The 15,731-nt window shown below is 46.9% G+C and overlaps 1 protein-coding gene across 3 annotated transcripts in view; it reads left to right on the forward strand.

Moving 5' to 3' along the window:
* Positions 1–15,731, forward strand: part of LOC142921744 (baculoviral IAP repeat-containing protein 7-B-like) — a 514,621-nt gene extending 498,890 nt beyond the window's left edge. Inside the window, exons 2-7 of one of the 3 annotated variants that reach the window (XM_076063065.1) lie at positions 3,300–3,845; positions 5,306–5,459; positions 7,357–7,456; positions 9,930–9,990; positions 11,679–11,730; positions 12,439–15,731. In XM_076063065.1, coding sequence (XP_075919180.1) covers positions 3,519–3,845; positions 5,306–5,459; positions 7,357–7,456; positions 9,930–9,990; positions 11,679–11,730; positions 12,439–12,632 — 888 coding nt within the window. In that variant the 5' untranslated portion in view covers positions 3,300–3,518 and the 3' untranslated portion in view covers positions 12,633–15,731. Of the gene's footprint in view, positions 1–3,299; positions 3,846–5,305; positions 5,460–7,356; positions 7,457–9,929; positions 9,991–11,678; positions 11,731–12,435 lie in introns of all 3 variants that reach the window. The other 2 variants (XM_076063064.1, XM_076063066.1) reach the window with 2 other exon arrangements.

A 15,731-nucleotide genomic window follows, 5' to 3' on the forward strand; every position in this document is an offset into this window, starting at 1 on the left:
CTGTGGGTCTCTGTGTGAGTCTATGGGTCTCTGTGTTAGTCTATGGGTCTCTGTGTGAGTCTATGGGTCTATGTGTGAGTCTATGTGTCTCTGTGTGAGTCTATGGGTCTCTGTGTGAGTCTATGGGTCTCTGTGTGAGTTTATGGGTCTCTGTGTTAGTCTATGGGTCTCTGTGTGAGTCTGTGGATCTCTGTGCGAGTCTGTGGGTCTCTGTGTGAGTCTGTGGGTCTCTGTGTGATTCTATGGGTCTCTGTGTGAGTCTGTGGGTTTCTGTGTGAGTCTATGGGTCTCTGTGTGAGTCTATGTGTCTCTGTGTGAGTCTATGGGTCTCTGTGTGAGTCTATGGGTCTCTGTGTGAGTCTATGGGTCTCTGTGTGAGTCTATGGGTCTCCGTGTGAGTCTATGGGTCTCTGTGTGAGTCTGTGGATCTCTGTGTGAGTCTGTGGGTCTCTGTGTGAGTCTGTGAGTCTCTGCGTGAGTCTGTGGGTCTCTGTGTGAGTCTATGGGGCTCTGTGTGAGTCTGTGGGTCTCTGTGTAAGTCTTTGGGTCTCTGTGTGAGTTTAGGGGTCTCTGTGTGAGTCTGTGGGTCTCTGTGTGAGTCTATGGGTCTCTGTGTGAGTCTATGTGTCTCTGTGTGAGTCTATGGGTCTCTGTGTGAGTCTATGTGTCTCTGTGTGAGTCTATGGGTCTCTGTGTGAGTCTATGGGTCTCTGTGTGAGTCTATGGGTCTCTGTGTGAGTCTGTGGGTCTCTGTGTGAGTCTGTGGGTCTCTGTGTGAGTCTATGGGTCTATGTGTGAGTCTATGGGTCTCTGTGTGAGTCTATGCATCTCTGTGTGAGTCTATGTGTCTCTGTGTGAGTCTGTGGGTCTCTGTGTGAGTCTGTCGGTCTCTGTGTGAGTCTGTGGGTCTCTGTGTGAGTCTATGGTTCTCTGTGTGAGTCTATGGGTCTCTGTGTGAGTCTGTGGGTCTCTGTGTGAGTCTATGGGTCTCTGTGTGAGTCTATGGGTCTCTGTGTGAGTCTATGGGTCTCTGTGTGAGTCTGTGGATCTCTGTGCGAGTCTGTGGGTCTCTGTGTGAGTCTGTGGGTCTCTGCGTGAGTCTGTGGGTCTCTGTGTGCGTCTATGGGTCTCTGTGTGAGTCTGTGGGTCTCTGTGTAAGTCTATGGGTCTCTGTGTGAGTTTAGGGGTCTCTGTGTGAGTCTGTGGGTCTCTGTGTGAGTCTATGGGTCTCTGTGTGAGTCTATGTGTCTCTGTGTGAGTCTATGGGTCTCTGTGTGAGTCTATGTGTCTCTGTGTGAGTCTATGGGTCTCTGTGTGAGTCTATGGGTCTCTGTGTGAGTCTATGGGTCTCTGTGTGAGTTTATGGGTCTCTGTGTTAGTCTATGGGTCTATGTGTGAGTCTATGGTCTCTGTGTGAGTCTGTGGGTCTCTGTGTGAGTCTATGGCTCTATGTGTGAGTCTATGGGTCTCTGTGTGAGTCTATGGGTCTCTGAGTGAGTCTATGGGCCTCTGTGTGAGTGTGTGGGTCTCTGTGTGAGTCTATGGGTCTCTGAGTGAATCTATGGGTCTCTGTGTGAGTATATGGGTCTCTGTGTGAGTCTGTGGGTTTCTGTGTAAGTCTATGGGTCTCTGTGTGAGTCTATGGGTCTCTGTGTGAGTTCATGGGTCTCTGTGTGAGTCTATGGGTCTATGTGTGAGTATATGGGTCTCTGTGTGAGTCTGTGGGTCTCTGTGTAAGTCTATGGGTCTCTGTGTGAGTCCATGGGTCTCTGTGTGAGTTTATGGGTCTCTGTGTGAGTCTATGGGTCTATGTGTGTGTCTGTGGATCTCTGTGCGAGTCTGTGGGTCTCTGTGTGAGTCTGTGGGTCTCTGAGTGAGTCTATGGGTCTCTGTGTGAGTCTATGTGTCTCTGTGTGAGTCTATGTGTCTGTGTCGTACCGCGCTCCTCGGGACGGAGGAGGGGGGGGAGAGAAACAGCCACGAGGCGCTGTTATACTCCACGTTACAAACCACAACGTTAACCGTGCTGTGAGAGGTGTTAAGAGGCGGTGCCAGCAAAAGAGCTGCGGTCTGAGGTCACCGTAAAAATACAATTAGTTTAGAACCGACGTGATTTTACCTAAAGAACCAAGAAGATTAATCCCTGCAGTCACGACAGCTTTAAATCGAAATCTATCGTGTAGTGTTGAGTCTATGGTGTAGTGTTGAGTCTATGGTGCAGTGTTGAGTCTATGGTGTAGTGTTGAGTCTATGGGCAGTGTTGAGTCTATGGTGCAGTGTTGAGTCTATGGGCAGTGTTGAGTCTATGGTGCAGTGTTGAGTCTATGGGCAGTGTTGAGTCTATGGTGCAGTGTTGAGTCTATGGTACAGTGCTGAGTCTATGATGCAGTGTTGAATGTATGGTGCAGTGCTGAGTCTATGGGCAGTGTTGAGTCTATGGTGCAGTGTTGAGTCTATGGGCAGTTTTGAGTCTATGGGCAGTGTTGAGTCTTTGGGTAGTGTTGAGTCTATCGGGCAGTGTTGAGTCTATGGTGCAGTGCTGAGTCCATGGTACAGTGTTGAGTCTATGGGTAGTGTTGAGTCTATGGGCACTGTTGAGTCTATGGGCAGTGTTGAGTCTATGGTTAGTGTTGAGTCTTTGGGTAGTGTTGAGTCTATGGTGCAGTGCTGAGTCTATGGGTAGTGTTGGTTTTTCTCACACCAGATAACTCTCGAAACTCCGTTTGGTACAGGACCATCCAGACTGTGTGTGCCCCCTTTTATTGCTGTGCATGAGTTTGTCAGAAGTGACAGACTGAACTGTTTAATTCTTAACACGTAGGCTTTTGGCGACCAATGTTCTGTTTACGTGACAACCCTTACCAGTTGGCCGTGTCGGGTGGTGGCGGGTTTAACATTAATATATTTACGCAATCTAACCCACAAAAAGCCTTTGTGTATGGATGAATTGTTTAAACCAAACATTTCAAGTCACTTAAATATTTTATTTTGATTTAAAGCTTTCGTGACTGCAGTAATTCATATTCTTAGCTCTTTCGGCAAAGTCACGTTGAAGGGAAACAATAAAATAATAAAATATATATACAAAACAATAAAAATTATCACGACGTTTCGACCATAACATAACGACCGTTTGTGTTATGGTCGAAACGTCGTGAGAATTTTTATTGTTTTATATGTATTTTATTATTTTATTGTTTGCCTTCAACGTGACTTTACCGAAAGAGCTAAGAATATCACTAAAAGATGTCCGTTTTTAATGACGCTTGCCGCCCGAACATTTTTGTTCCCGCATTCAGGAGCCGTCGAGGGTGACAACAGGGGTCGTGCCATTTCCCATCGCCGGTTTTTAAACTACCCGTTGAGCTACGAGCCCCGGGATCTCTTCGACGCCTTGAAAGGAGGAGAAGGCCTCGACGTTTCTTGAGCGATCTTTAACAAGAGACCCCCGGGCGGACTCGTCCCTCGCAAAAGCATTCTTTTCACCCCAAATTGCCCCGTATTTTTCCGCCGGGTCGATGCCAAACGTCGTAGACTTTCGGGCCTCCCGCAGGGCGTCGGCGGCGGCGAGACGCTCTGCCCCCCCGATGCCCCGCTTCGACCGGATCCCGCGACCGTCGGCCTCGAAGATGCTGAGAGAATCGGCCAGGCTGCTGTCGTTCTCCAAGGGGTGGCCCCGGTCGTCCCCCGTGCGGCCCGCGGACTTGGCGCGGGCCGGACTCTACCGCATGGGCTTCAGCGACCTGGTGGCCTGCTTCCGCTGCGGCGGGATGATGCATCGCTGGGAGGAGGGGGACGACCCCGCTCGGGAGCACGCCAGGCACTTCCCCGCCTGCGCTCGCGCGGTGGGTGACGCCAGCGACGGCGCCGGTGACGTCCTGACGCTTGTTTTGGGGGGGCGAGGCCGGGTCTTTCCTAAAACTAGTGCGGGGTGCCGCTGAGAATTTGCAACGATTGGCACGAAGAGATGTGCCTCGGGGTTCTGGGTACCGATTGGAGATAATTCTAGGCGTGTTTAGACGACGATGGCGAACGAGCGGAGACCCTTTGGCTCGTTGAATCCATTGACGCGCATTCGCGGTCAGATTCGTGTTATATTAAAAAACGATAGTCCAAAAACAAGTGTGAACATTTCTTTGTAAGCACCCTGTGCTAACACAGTTATTCTTGACCTGGCGAGGGCCCTACTCAGCGCTGCGATGATGTAGCTATTTGTTTCAGATGCCGACCCTCTCCGTCACGCAAAGCAGCGACGTTGCTCAGCGAAGCGGGCTCAGCATCGTTGCGTGGACATTTATATTTGCCGAATACCCTCGCACGTGGTGACCACGGGGGGAACAGAGAGAGAGAGACACGGAAACTCCAAATAGGCAGAAGCAGGTGTCAGGGTCGGGTTTCGAGCCCATGACCTCCTGCATACCAGGCGAGGTCGTTGACATCTCCTGGCTACCGCTGCGCCCTTGTAGATGAGTCTCAGTTCTTCAATGCTTTGTGCCTATAACCATGTTCAATGATGAGACTTTCCCGCTCCCCGCGCTGAAGAGTCGGCTCGCTCATTTGACAGCAGAGCCACGGCAACAAAATCAATTAAACTCTGCCCACCGTTGTAAAGACGTTGCAGCTGCCGTGCCGTAGAGGCGGTCACGTGGATTTCGGATTAACCGAGGCAACGTATTTGTTCGGTTTAAGCGCCGCGTGACTTGTAATAAAAACGTCCAAGAATTAACCAATGTTGTATAAACTGTTTTTAGATTATTTGGACTTCAGGGGAATATCCACGAGTTCTTAATCTCTGTCAAAATCGCAGGTGTGCGGTTCATCTGCAAATCGAATAAACCGCGCACGGATCATCCAGAGTCTACTGTAATTCAAATCAAGATTCTACTGTAATGTTATCTTCTCTATAAATTCCCCCACCTGTTGTATATGCCGGGTCTTGAAAATTTTAATAAAAATGATAAAAATGAAATAAAATTTGGAAAAATGCGTAATTATCCGAAATAATGTTAATTGATGTAATTATGCGCATAGGTTATGCTAGTTATGGAGATGTAATCGTATTAAGTCATGTAAATGACTTAACCTTTTTAGGTCAGTCTAAAAAGGTTTTGTTTCGAAGATGTCGTTTAAAAAAAAACGATTCCAATGCCCTCACGGCTTCCTGGGGAGCCGTTCCAAAGGGCGGGGACAATTCGATGAGCTCACTGCATCACCGTCGTCGCCATTGACGCTGTCGTCACAGTCGTCATCGTCGTCACCATTGTCGTCGTTGCGTTTGTTTCTGGGTGGTGCCTTTTCCCCGCAGGCCCCGTTGCCGCAGGCCACTCAGGATGGCCCCGACTCCGCACTGTGTCCAGAGATGCGTTCGTTCGGGGCGCGAATCAGATCTTTCGCGAGCTGGCCGTACACCGCCAATGTGTCCCCGCATGAGCTGGCCTACGCAGGCTTCTACTATTCCGGTACGGTTTGTGCTGCTGCTGCCGCTGCTGCTGCTGCTACGTAGAAGTGGGTGGAGGCCTTCCCCGGTGCTGTAGTCGTCCCCGTTTTGTGGGGGGAGGGGCGGCTCTTTGGGGGGCAAGCGCCACGGTGGCTCGGAGATGTTGACTACCTCGCCTGGAAGGCAGGAGGTGGTGGGTTCCATCCTGACGCCTGATGCGTATTTGGAATTTTCGTGCCTCCCCGTGGTCGCGTGGATTTTTTCTGCCGGTCCTCCGGTTTTTTTCCTCGCACATTTAGAAACACGCGTTTAGAGAATTTGGCTGCGTTTAAATTATCATGCGATAAGCCACTTCGTTGAGCTATCGTTTGTGAATGCCAGGTGGTCGCCTCTGAAAAAGAGCTGAATAGCAACTCAATGGTCCTAACACCTAGTATCATAAAATAGTTTCAATGTTGGTTAATAGTTTTGGTCAAACACCTGAGGGAGGTCAGAATCAGAATATTTATCTATACTGGAGGAATCCATTGAGCTGTGAAGCTCTTTTTCGCATGATGTCCAGTCGGGGCATGGGGGGTAAGAACGTCACGGCAACGAACAGTTTACAAAAACACGATAGGAGTGCGAAGTCCTGTCGGTTCCAAGCGTGTTGTAGAGTGCGTACACGAAACACGGGGAAGGCCTTTACAAGTTGTATAATCTCATGCAGATGTAGATGACGCTGGTTCTTCACGTTCTGTAGATGTAGATGACACTGGTTCTTCACGTTCTGTAGATGTAGATGCCGCTGGTTCTTCACGTTCTGTAGATGTAGATGCCACTGGTTCGTCACGTTCTGTAGATGTAGATGCCACTGGTTCTTCACGTTCTGTAGATGTAGATGCCGCTGGTTCTTCACGTTCTGTAGATGTAGATGACGCTGGTTCTTCACGTTCTGTAGATGTAGATGCCACTGGTTCTTCACGTTCTGTAGATGTAGATGCCGCTGGTTCTTCACGTTCTGTAGATGTAGATGCCGTTGGTTCTTCACGTTCTGTAGCTGTAGATGCCGCTGGTTCTTCACGTTCTGTAGATGTAGATGCCACTGGTTCTTCACGTTCTGTAGATGTAGATGACGCTGGTTTTTCACGTTCTGTAGATGTAGATGCCACTGGTTCTTCACGTTCTGTAGATGTAGATGACGCTGGTTCTTCACGTTCTGTAGATGTAGATGCCACTGGTTTTTCGTATTCTGTAGATGTAGATACAACTGGTTCTTCACGTTCTGTAGATGTAGATGCCGCTGGTTCTTCACGTTCTGTAGATGTAGATGCCGCTGGTTCTTCACGTTCTGTAGCTGTAGATGCCGCTGGTTCTTCACGTTCTGTAGATATAGATGCCACTGGTTCTTCACGTTCTGTAGATGTAGATGACGCTGGTTATTCACGTTCTGTAGATGTAGATGCCACTGGATTTTCGTATTCTGCAGATGTAGATGCAACTGGTTCTTCACGTTCTGTAGATGTAGATGACGCTGGTTCTTCACGTTCTGTAGATGTAGATGACGCTGGTTCTTCATGTTCTGCAGATGTTGATGCCACTGGTTCTTCATGTTCTGTAGCTGTAAATGCCACTGGTTCTTCACGTTCTGTAGCTGTAAATGCCACTGGTTCTTCACGTTCTGCAGATGTTGATGCCACTGGTTCTTCACATTCTGTAGATGTAAATGCCACTGGTTCTTCACGTTCTGTAGATGTAAATGCCACTGGTTCTTCACGTTCTGCAGATGTTGATGCCACCACCTCCATCTATTGTGAGGCGGTTGAACTTACGACTCTCGGTCCGAACGGGCAACTGGATGGGTTTGTTTATCTCTGAAAAGTTGACAGTGTCGATATGTAGGGGAGAGGTCCCTGTAACGTGTTTTCTATTTTGAGTAGGTCACGGAGATCTTGTGAGGTGCTTCAGCTGCGACGGTCATCTACAAGAGTGGGCGCTGGGAGACAGCGCTTGGCATGAGCACGCAAAGTGGTTTCCCAGGTGAGGCGTTTGGCACCTGCTGCTCCCGTGAAATGTATATATATACAGTGAGGGAAAAAAGTATTTGATCCCCTGCTGATTTTGTACGTTTGCCCACTGACAAAGAAATGATCAGTCTATAATTTTAATGGTAGGTTTATTTGAAAAGTGAGAGACAGAATAACAACAACAAAATCCAGAAAAACGCATGTCAAAAATGTTATAAATTGATTTGCATTTTAATGAGGGAAAAAAGTATTTGACCCCCTCTCAATCAGAAAGATTTCTGGCTCCCAGGTTTCTTTTATGCAGGTAACAAGCTGAGATTAGGAGCTGAGATTAGGAGTACACTCTTTAAGAGTGTGCTCCTAATCTCAGCTCGTTACCTGTATAAAAGACACCTGTCCACAGAAGCAATCAATCAATCAATCAAATTCCAAACTCTCCACCATGGCCAAGACCAAAGAGCTCTCCAAGGATGTCAGGGACAAGATTGTAGACCTACACAAGGCTGGAATGGGCTACAAGACCATTGCCAAGCAGCTTGGTCAGAAGGTGACAACAGTTTGTGCGATTATTCGCAAATGGAAAAAACACAAAAGAACTGTCAATCTCCCTCGGCATGGGGCTCCATGCAAGATCTCACCTCGTGGAGTTGCAATGATCATGAGAACGGTGAGGAATCAGCCCAGAACTACACGGGAGGATCTTGTCAATGATCTCAAGGCAGAGGGACCATAGTCACCAAGAAAACAATTGGTAACACACTACCTCAGGGGTCGGGAACCTATGGCTCGCGAGCCAGATGTGGCTCTTTTGATGATTGCATATGGCTCGCAGATAAAACAAAATATTCTCACTTGTTTTAATCCATCCATCAATTTTTCACTGCGCATGTCCTGTTCATGGCTGCAGGAGCAATTGTCCATTATTTTAATTGGATGATACTGGCCTACGTATGCATGTGAGCAGTCATTCTCACATCTTAAAAACATCAAGTCCAACCTACGATCACGTTTAACGGATGAAAGCCTCAACGCTTGCATGAAGCTTAACCTCACCAAGTACCAACCCGACTACAAAGACATCAGCAAATCCATGCAGCACCAGAAGTCGCATTAATGGTGAGTGTTATAACAACATTATTTAAAAGAATAAATTCAGAGGCTTATTATACTGACATTTAGTTGAATTCACTTTTAAAATATATTATATGGCTCTCACTGAAATAAATTTCCAAATTTTTTGCTTTCATGGCTCTCTTAGTCAAAAAGGTTCCCGACCCCTGCACTACCTCGTGAAGGACTGAAATCCTGCAGTGCCCGCAAGGTCCCCCTGCTCAAGAAAGCACATATACATGCCCGTCTGAAGTTTGCCAATGAACATCTGAATGATTCAGAGGACAACTGGGTGAAAGTGTTGTGGTCAGATGAGACCAAAATGGAGCTCTTTGGCATCAACTCAACATGCCATGTTTGGAGGAGGAGGAATGCTGCCTATGACCCCAAGAACACCATCCCCACCGTTAAACATGGAGGTGGAAACATTATGCTTTGGGGGTGTTTTTCTGCTAAGGGGACAGGACAACTTCACCGCATCAAAGGGACGATGGACGGGGCCATGTACCATCAAATCTTGGGTGAGAACCTCCTTCCCTCAGCCAGGGCATTGAAAATGGGTTGTGGATGGGTATTCCAGCATGACAATGACCCAAAACACACGGCCAAGGCAACAAAGGAGTGGCTCAAGAAGAAGCACATTAAGGACCTGGAGTGGCCTAGCCAGTCTCCAGACCTTAATCCCATAGAAAATCTGTGGAGGGAGCTGAAGGTTCGAGTTGCCAAACGTCAGCCTCGAAACCTTAATGACTTGGAGAAGATCTGCAAAGAGGAGTGGGACAAAATCCCTCCTGAGATGTGTGCAAACCTGGTGGCCAACTACAAGAAACGTCTGACCTCTGTGATTGCCAACAAGGGTTTTTGCCACCAAGTACTAAGTCATGTTTTGCAGAGGGGTCAAATACTTATTTCCCTCATTAAAATGCAAATCAATTTATAACATTTTTGACATACGTTTTTCTGGATTTTTTGTTGTTATTCTGTCTCTCACTGTTCAAATAAACCTACCATTAAAATTATAGACTGATCATTTCTTTGTCAGTGGGCAAACGTACAAAATCAGCAGGGGATCAAATACTTTTTTCCCTCACTGTAAATATTCACTAATTATGTGTTCCCCAACACATCCATCGCATTATATAATAATGATGTGTTCCCCGATACATCCAACGCATTATAAGATAATAACAAAATCATAATAAACGCGATAAAATAATAAATATAATGTGTTCCCCAATACAACCATCTCACTATAAGATCATAATATAAATAATAATAATAATGATGGTGATGTGCTCCCCAATACATCCACCACATTATACCCAGCCGGCATAACGTAATGACCCCCCCCTCTTCCCGCGTCGTTTGCTGAACAGCTGCGCGTTTGTTGGACGACAGAAGGGGGAAGCTTTCGTCCGCGGGTCGATGCGGCCGCCGGTAACAAAACATTTTCTCGCCAACTTTTGGTTTCGCAGGAAAATCGAGTTTAACGCCGGCGTGCGAACACGCCGCACGTACGATTTTTTGTTTCGTTTTTTAACGTTGACCTTGGTCAACTCCGGTCGTTGAACAGACGAGACTATCCTCGTCTCTTGATGGAGTTTATCAGGGGTCTTGAACACAAATAGACTTAAACTTAAACTTCGCAGGCAGCTTGAAATGTTGTTCATCATTCAGGGGTAAAAATACAAAAATAATGTGGTTTTATTACCAATATGCTCATTGTAAATATAGTAGTGTGTATAGTATAGTAGTGTATAGTGTAGTGTATAGTGTAGTGTAGTGTATAGTGTAGTGTATAGTAGTGTAGTGTATAGTGTAGTGTATAGTGTAGTGTATAGTAGTGTAGTGTATAGTGTAGTGTATAGTGTAGTGTATAGTAGTGTAGTGTATAGTGTAGTGTATAGTAGTGTATAGTAGTGTAGTGTATAGTGTAGTGTATAGTAGTGTATAGTGTAGTGTATAGTAGTGTATAGTGTAGTGTATAGTAGTGTAGTGTATAGTGTAGTGTATAGTAGTGTAGTGTATAGTGTAGTGTATAGTATAGTAATGTATAGTGTAGTAGTGTATAGTAGTGTAGTGTATAGTGTAGTGTATAGTATAGTAATGTATAGTGTAGTAGTGTATAGTAGTGTAGTGTATAGTATAGTAGTATAGTATAGTAGTGTATAGTATAGTGTATAATATAGTAGTGTATAGTGTAGTGTATAGTAGTGTAGTGTATAGTATAGTAGTATATAGTGTATAGTGTAGTAGTGTATAGTATAGTAGTGTATAGTGTAGTGTATAGTAGTGTATGTATAGTAGTGTATAGTAGTGTAGTAGTGTATAGTAGTGTAGTGTATAGTATAGTAGTGTATAGTATAGTATTGTATAGTAGTGTATAGTGTAGTAGTGTATAGTAGTGTAGTAGTGTATAGTAGTGTATAGTGTAGTAGTGTATAGTAGTGTAGTAGTGTATAGTAGTGTATAGTATAGTAGTGTATAGTAGTGTATAATAGTGTATAGTAGTGTATAGTAGTGTATAGTGTAGTAGTGTATAGTAGTGTATAGTAGTGTATAATAGTGTATAGTAGTGTATAGTAGTGTAGTAGTGTATAGTAGTGTAGTAGTGTATAGTGTATAATAGTGTATAGTAGTGTATAGTGTATAATACTAGTACAGCTCACACCGGTGTGTTGGAGAGCCAAGCCACAACATTTAGAATCTGAGTATGACGTTTCACCAGTAATTACAACAACAACGAGCTTCATCAGGCGACGGCCAGATTAAATGTACTCTATAACTATATATAACTATGGGGATAATCGGTGTTTTTGGCATAGAGATCCACGGAATTTTTTTAATTTTATCTTTTTGGATGCTGCGCGATTTTGAGCCGTCTGCAGCTGCCCTGCCCCCCGTCGTTAGCGGCGACAATCGAGAGCCGGCTCTTGTCGTTCCGTTTGGTTTGCCGACACGCCGATTGCAAATCGAGCGCAGAGTAACGGTGCAAAAAGTCGCGATCGTTTTTAACGCGAGCGGTCGTCGCTTGCGTAACTTATCCATTTTTGTCGGTTCTTCTGCGTGACACCGGCGATGATTCTTACACGCGACGATGTTCATCTTTATTTGTCGGTTTAAAGGCTCCGCTACCGGGTCAGACGCCGCAGAGTACAACCACGGAGATTGAGCACGGTAAGACGGCGGATCCCTGCGCACTGTATCAGACCCTCACCTGATACAGGTGAGGGTCTGATACAGGTGAGAGTCTGATACAGGTGAGGGTCTGATACAGGTGAGGGTCTGATACAGGTGAGAGACTGATACAGGTGAGAGTCTGATACAGGTGAGGGTCTGATACAGGTGAGAGTCTGATACAGGTGAGGGTCTGATACAGGTGAGAGTCTGATACAGGTGAGAGTCTGATACAGGTGAGGGTCTGATACAGGTGAGGGTCTGATACAGGTGAGAGTCTGATACAGGTGAGAGTCTGATACAGATGAGAGTCTGATACAGGTGAAAGTCTGAGCCAGGTGAGAGTCTGATACAGGTGAGAGTCACGACCTCATGTATACCAGACGAGGTGGTCAACATCTCGCCAACTTTGCGCCCCATATGTAAGCAGTCTGGTGATGATCGACCATCACTTTTTGAAACCGCTGAAAGTGTGTGCGGGTGTGTCTCTGTGTGTGCGTCTGTGTGTGTGTGCGCTTGCGTCTGTGCGTGCGCGCGTGTGTCTCTGTGTGTCTCTGTGCGTCTCTGTGTGTCTCTGTGCGTCTCTGTGTGTCTCTGTGTGTCTCTGTGCGTCTCTGTGTGTCTCTGTGTGTCTCTGTGTGTCTGTGTGTCTCTGTGTGTCTCCGCGTGTGTCTCCGCGTGCGTCTGCGCGCGCTTCGTCCACAGCAGCGCCATCGACTGAGGAGCTTCTGGACAAGCTGGAAGAGCGGCTGTCCTGCAAGGTGTGCATGGAGCGCGAGGTGTCCACGATGTTCGTGCCGTGCGGACACGTGGCCACGTGCGGCCACTGCGCCCTCTCCCTGAGCCGGTGTCCTGTGTGCCGCGTCGCCGTGCAGACGTCGCTCCGGGCCTTCATGGTTTAGGCGGACGGCCGGGCGAAGGAGGAGGAGAGAGAAACGACCGCCGGGGATCCCGACCGCCCGTGGCTTCGACCGTTGGGGCGAGTTCGTTGATTCACCCATCCCCTCTCCCGTACCGAGGCATAAGCCGGTCGCTGGCGAGCGTTCGGCGTTCGTTTTTTCCGCACAGGGAGGCACGGGGAGGGCAATTTCACTTGGCCACCGGCCTCCACCCATAGAGCAGCCTTTTTTTTGGGGGGTTTCCGGAATGTAAAAGGGTTCATTGATAATTATCAGTGTGGTGGTTTTGAAGGCGTACGATGTCAGACTTGGAAAGTGAAGGAAGTAAAGTTTTAAGACTGTTCTGTAATCTTTACTTTAACCGGATGGTACGCATAGGTTACACACGTTAACAGTTTCTACATTTGGGAGCTATTACATTTAGAACTCTGTGGAGCGCTTATTGCAACGGGTGGAAGGGTCAAAGATTGCGGTGATTTTAAGGCGTACTTACATGTGTGAGTTATTACATTTATAACTCTGTGGGACAATGCAATGGGTGGCATGGGAAAGCGTTAATAAGAGTGCGTTGATTTTAACGTGTGCAATGTCAGACTTGGGAAGTGACGAAGTGAATGTACATGCACATATACACGTGTAAGCTGTTACACGTGTAACAGCTTACACGTGTATATGTGTAAGCTGTTACACATGTAAAGCTGTTACACGTGTAACTCTGTGGATCGCTTATTGCAATGGGCGGAAGGGTTAAAGAGTTGCGGTGATTGTAAGGCGTTTGGTGCTAGACTTGAAGTGAAGAAGTTACGTTCTGTAAATCTTTACTGGAACTGGAATGTTACGCAGAGTTCACGTGCGTAAACATTTTTACGTTTGTGAGTTATTACATTAATAAGTAATATTTTAAAATACTTTTTTTTTTAAAACACTCTTTAATGAAATGTACCCTACTGGTAACGGAATAACTCCACGACTCCAGGAAGTGGCCCCGAGGCTTGGCCACGACGTAAGGGGACCGTGGAGATTTACAGCCAACGACGTCAGTTGAGCGTGGACAATTACACCCAAGACGAAACATAACGTGTTAAAAAAAGATTGTTGGAAAATATATTTTTTACGCTAGAATACAGTGTTGTCATCATTATGACATAAGTATACCACATTGGTAAGTGGGTTAAGATTGAGTTACTATATTTGATGATACTACAACAACAACAGACAGAGTGAGTTCATACACAGCGTGTGCAATAATAGCCCCATGGAGCACTTATTGCAATGGTGATGTCATCAAAAATTTAATTGTCGCGTTCCACGGTGGCCGCTCTTTGTCGGTGGTGGGGAGCGGTGGGGGGTTGGTGGAGCGGTCAGCGCTACCAACGCCGGTGATCAGCCGAGTTCCATTCCTGCTCACGGCCAACGCCACAGTGATTGCGATCATCTGAACAACCGGTCCTGGGCCTCCCCTAGGTCGACTTGGCCTCGAATGAGTGCCCGCTGCGATATGTAAAGACATCGCCACTGGGGAGACAAAGGCGGCTGTGCGTGGTGTTGACCACCCCACCCCCCCCCCACCCTCGTGTGCCACAGTGCCGGTAGCCTTCATAGCTGCTGCTAATCGCTAACAGCACTTGCCCCAACAGTCTGTTAAGGCTACACGGGGGGGATCATCATAGCTGCTGCTACTCGCTAACAGCACTTGCCCCAACAGTCTGTTAAGGCTACACGGCGGTGGCTGGGGGATCTTTGGGGCTGTGTGTGGACGGCTTTGTGTGTTCCTCGCCGCTTTTGTTTCTAAGAAGTGCCAGGTTATTTTTCCATCGGTCGCGTGAGAGATAATTTTCGGGGACTCGTTAACCCGCTGCTGGATTAGGGCCCCTCGGCGCGCCTCGTCCCACGGGGGTTTGTGTTGGACTCGGCACTTGGCGAAGAGAACGCCGGAGCAGTTCCCCCCGCGGGAGATTGGTCGCGGGCAAATTTAGAATCGCTGCTCGGAAATGTTGAAAAGGTCGAATCCGTCCTCGGCTGCGACGCTCGCTCGTTCATTCAGCTCCAGCAGCAGCGTCCGCCTGCACCGAGTTTCTGGCTTTGCCGCTCTTAACCCAGAGTTTTTAAGCGGCTGCTGCGTTGAACATCGTCGCGCGTAGTGTAAACTAAATATATATACACACAGCTTCCTGAGAATGTGTTAAGTTGGGGAAACGTGATTATTTTGCGCGTTTAAAACACGGACGTTGTAAAACATCCTTCAAGGTTTTGATTTAAAGCTTTCGTGACTGCAGGGATTCATATTCTTGGTTCTTTCGGTAAAGTCACCACCACGTAGAAGGGAAACAATAAAATAAATAAAATATAAAACAATAAAATTCTCACAACGTTTCGACTGCAACACGAGCAATCATCATCAGGTGTGAAAACCACATAGCACCACGGAGAGCGATTTGGCAGTTGTTCAGACCGCATTCCATTCTCTTCCTCTCCCCCCTCCTCTTTTCCGAACATAGATGGACTCGTCCATTTGAACAACTGCCAAATCGCTCTCCGTGGTGCTAACGTTAAAAAAAACTCCACTTTTTAAAAAATTTCTTGCTGTGGTTTTCACACCTGATGATGATTGCTTCTTGTGTCGTAGTCGAAACGTCGTGAGAATTTTTATTGTTTTATATTTTTATTATTTTATTGTTTCCCTTCTACGTAGTGACTTTACCGAAAGAACCAAGAACATTCTTCAAGGTTCTTTCGGTCAAGTGACGTAGGGACAAAATAAAATAAATCACGACGTTTCTGTCGCAACACAAGCGACCCCCCCATCAGTTGAACTGTACCTGTTCCGCCTGATGACGGTCGCTTGTGTCGCGATGGAAACGTGGTGATGTATTTTATACACCTACCACGTGATGACTTTGAGAGCGTGGATCCCTGCAGTTGCCACGAAAGCTTCAAGTGAAGATTCTCAAGGCTGCTTTCAATGTTGCGTTCAGTCAATGAAACGTCCGCACATTCGAGTCGAGTGCCCATTAATGGGCCACGCAAGGCCCAACGCGTAGGGCCGAGGCTTCGCTCTGTGGCTCGTTTGATCGTCTCGTTATTAAATCATTTTTGATGTCA

This window comes from Petromyzon marinus, unplaced genomic scaffold, assembly GCF_048934315.1.
Source record: "Petromyzon marinus isolate PM22_M1 ecotype Great Lakes invasive population unplaced genomic scaffold, UKy_Petmar_22M1.pri1.0 PM_G_Scaffold_89, whole genome shotgun sequence".
Lineage (NCBI taxonomy): Eukaryota > Metazoa > Chordata > Hyperoartia > Petromyzontiformes > Petromyzontidae > Petromyzon > Petromyzon marinus.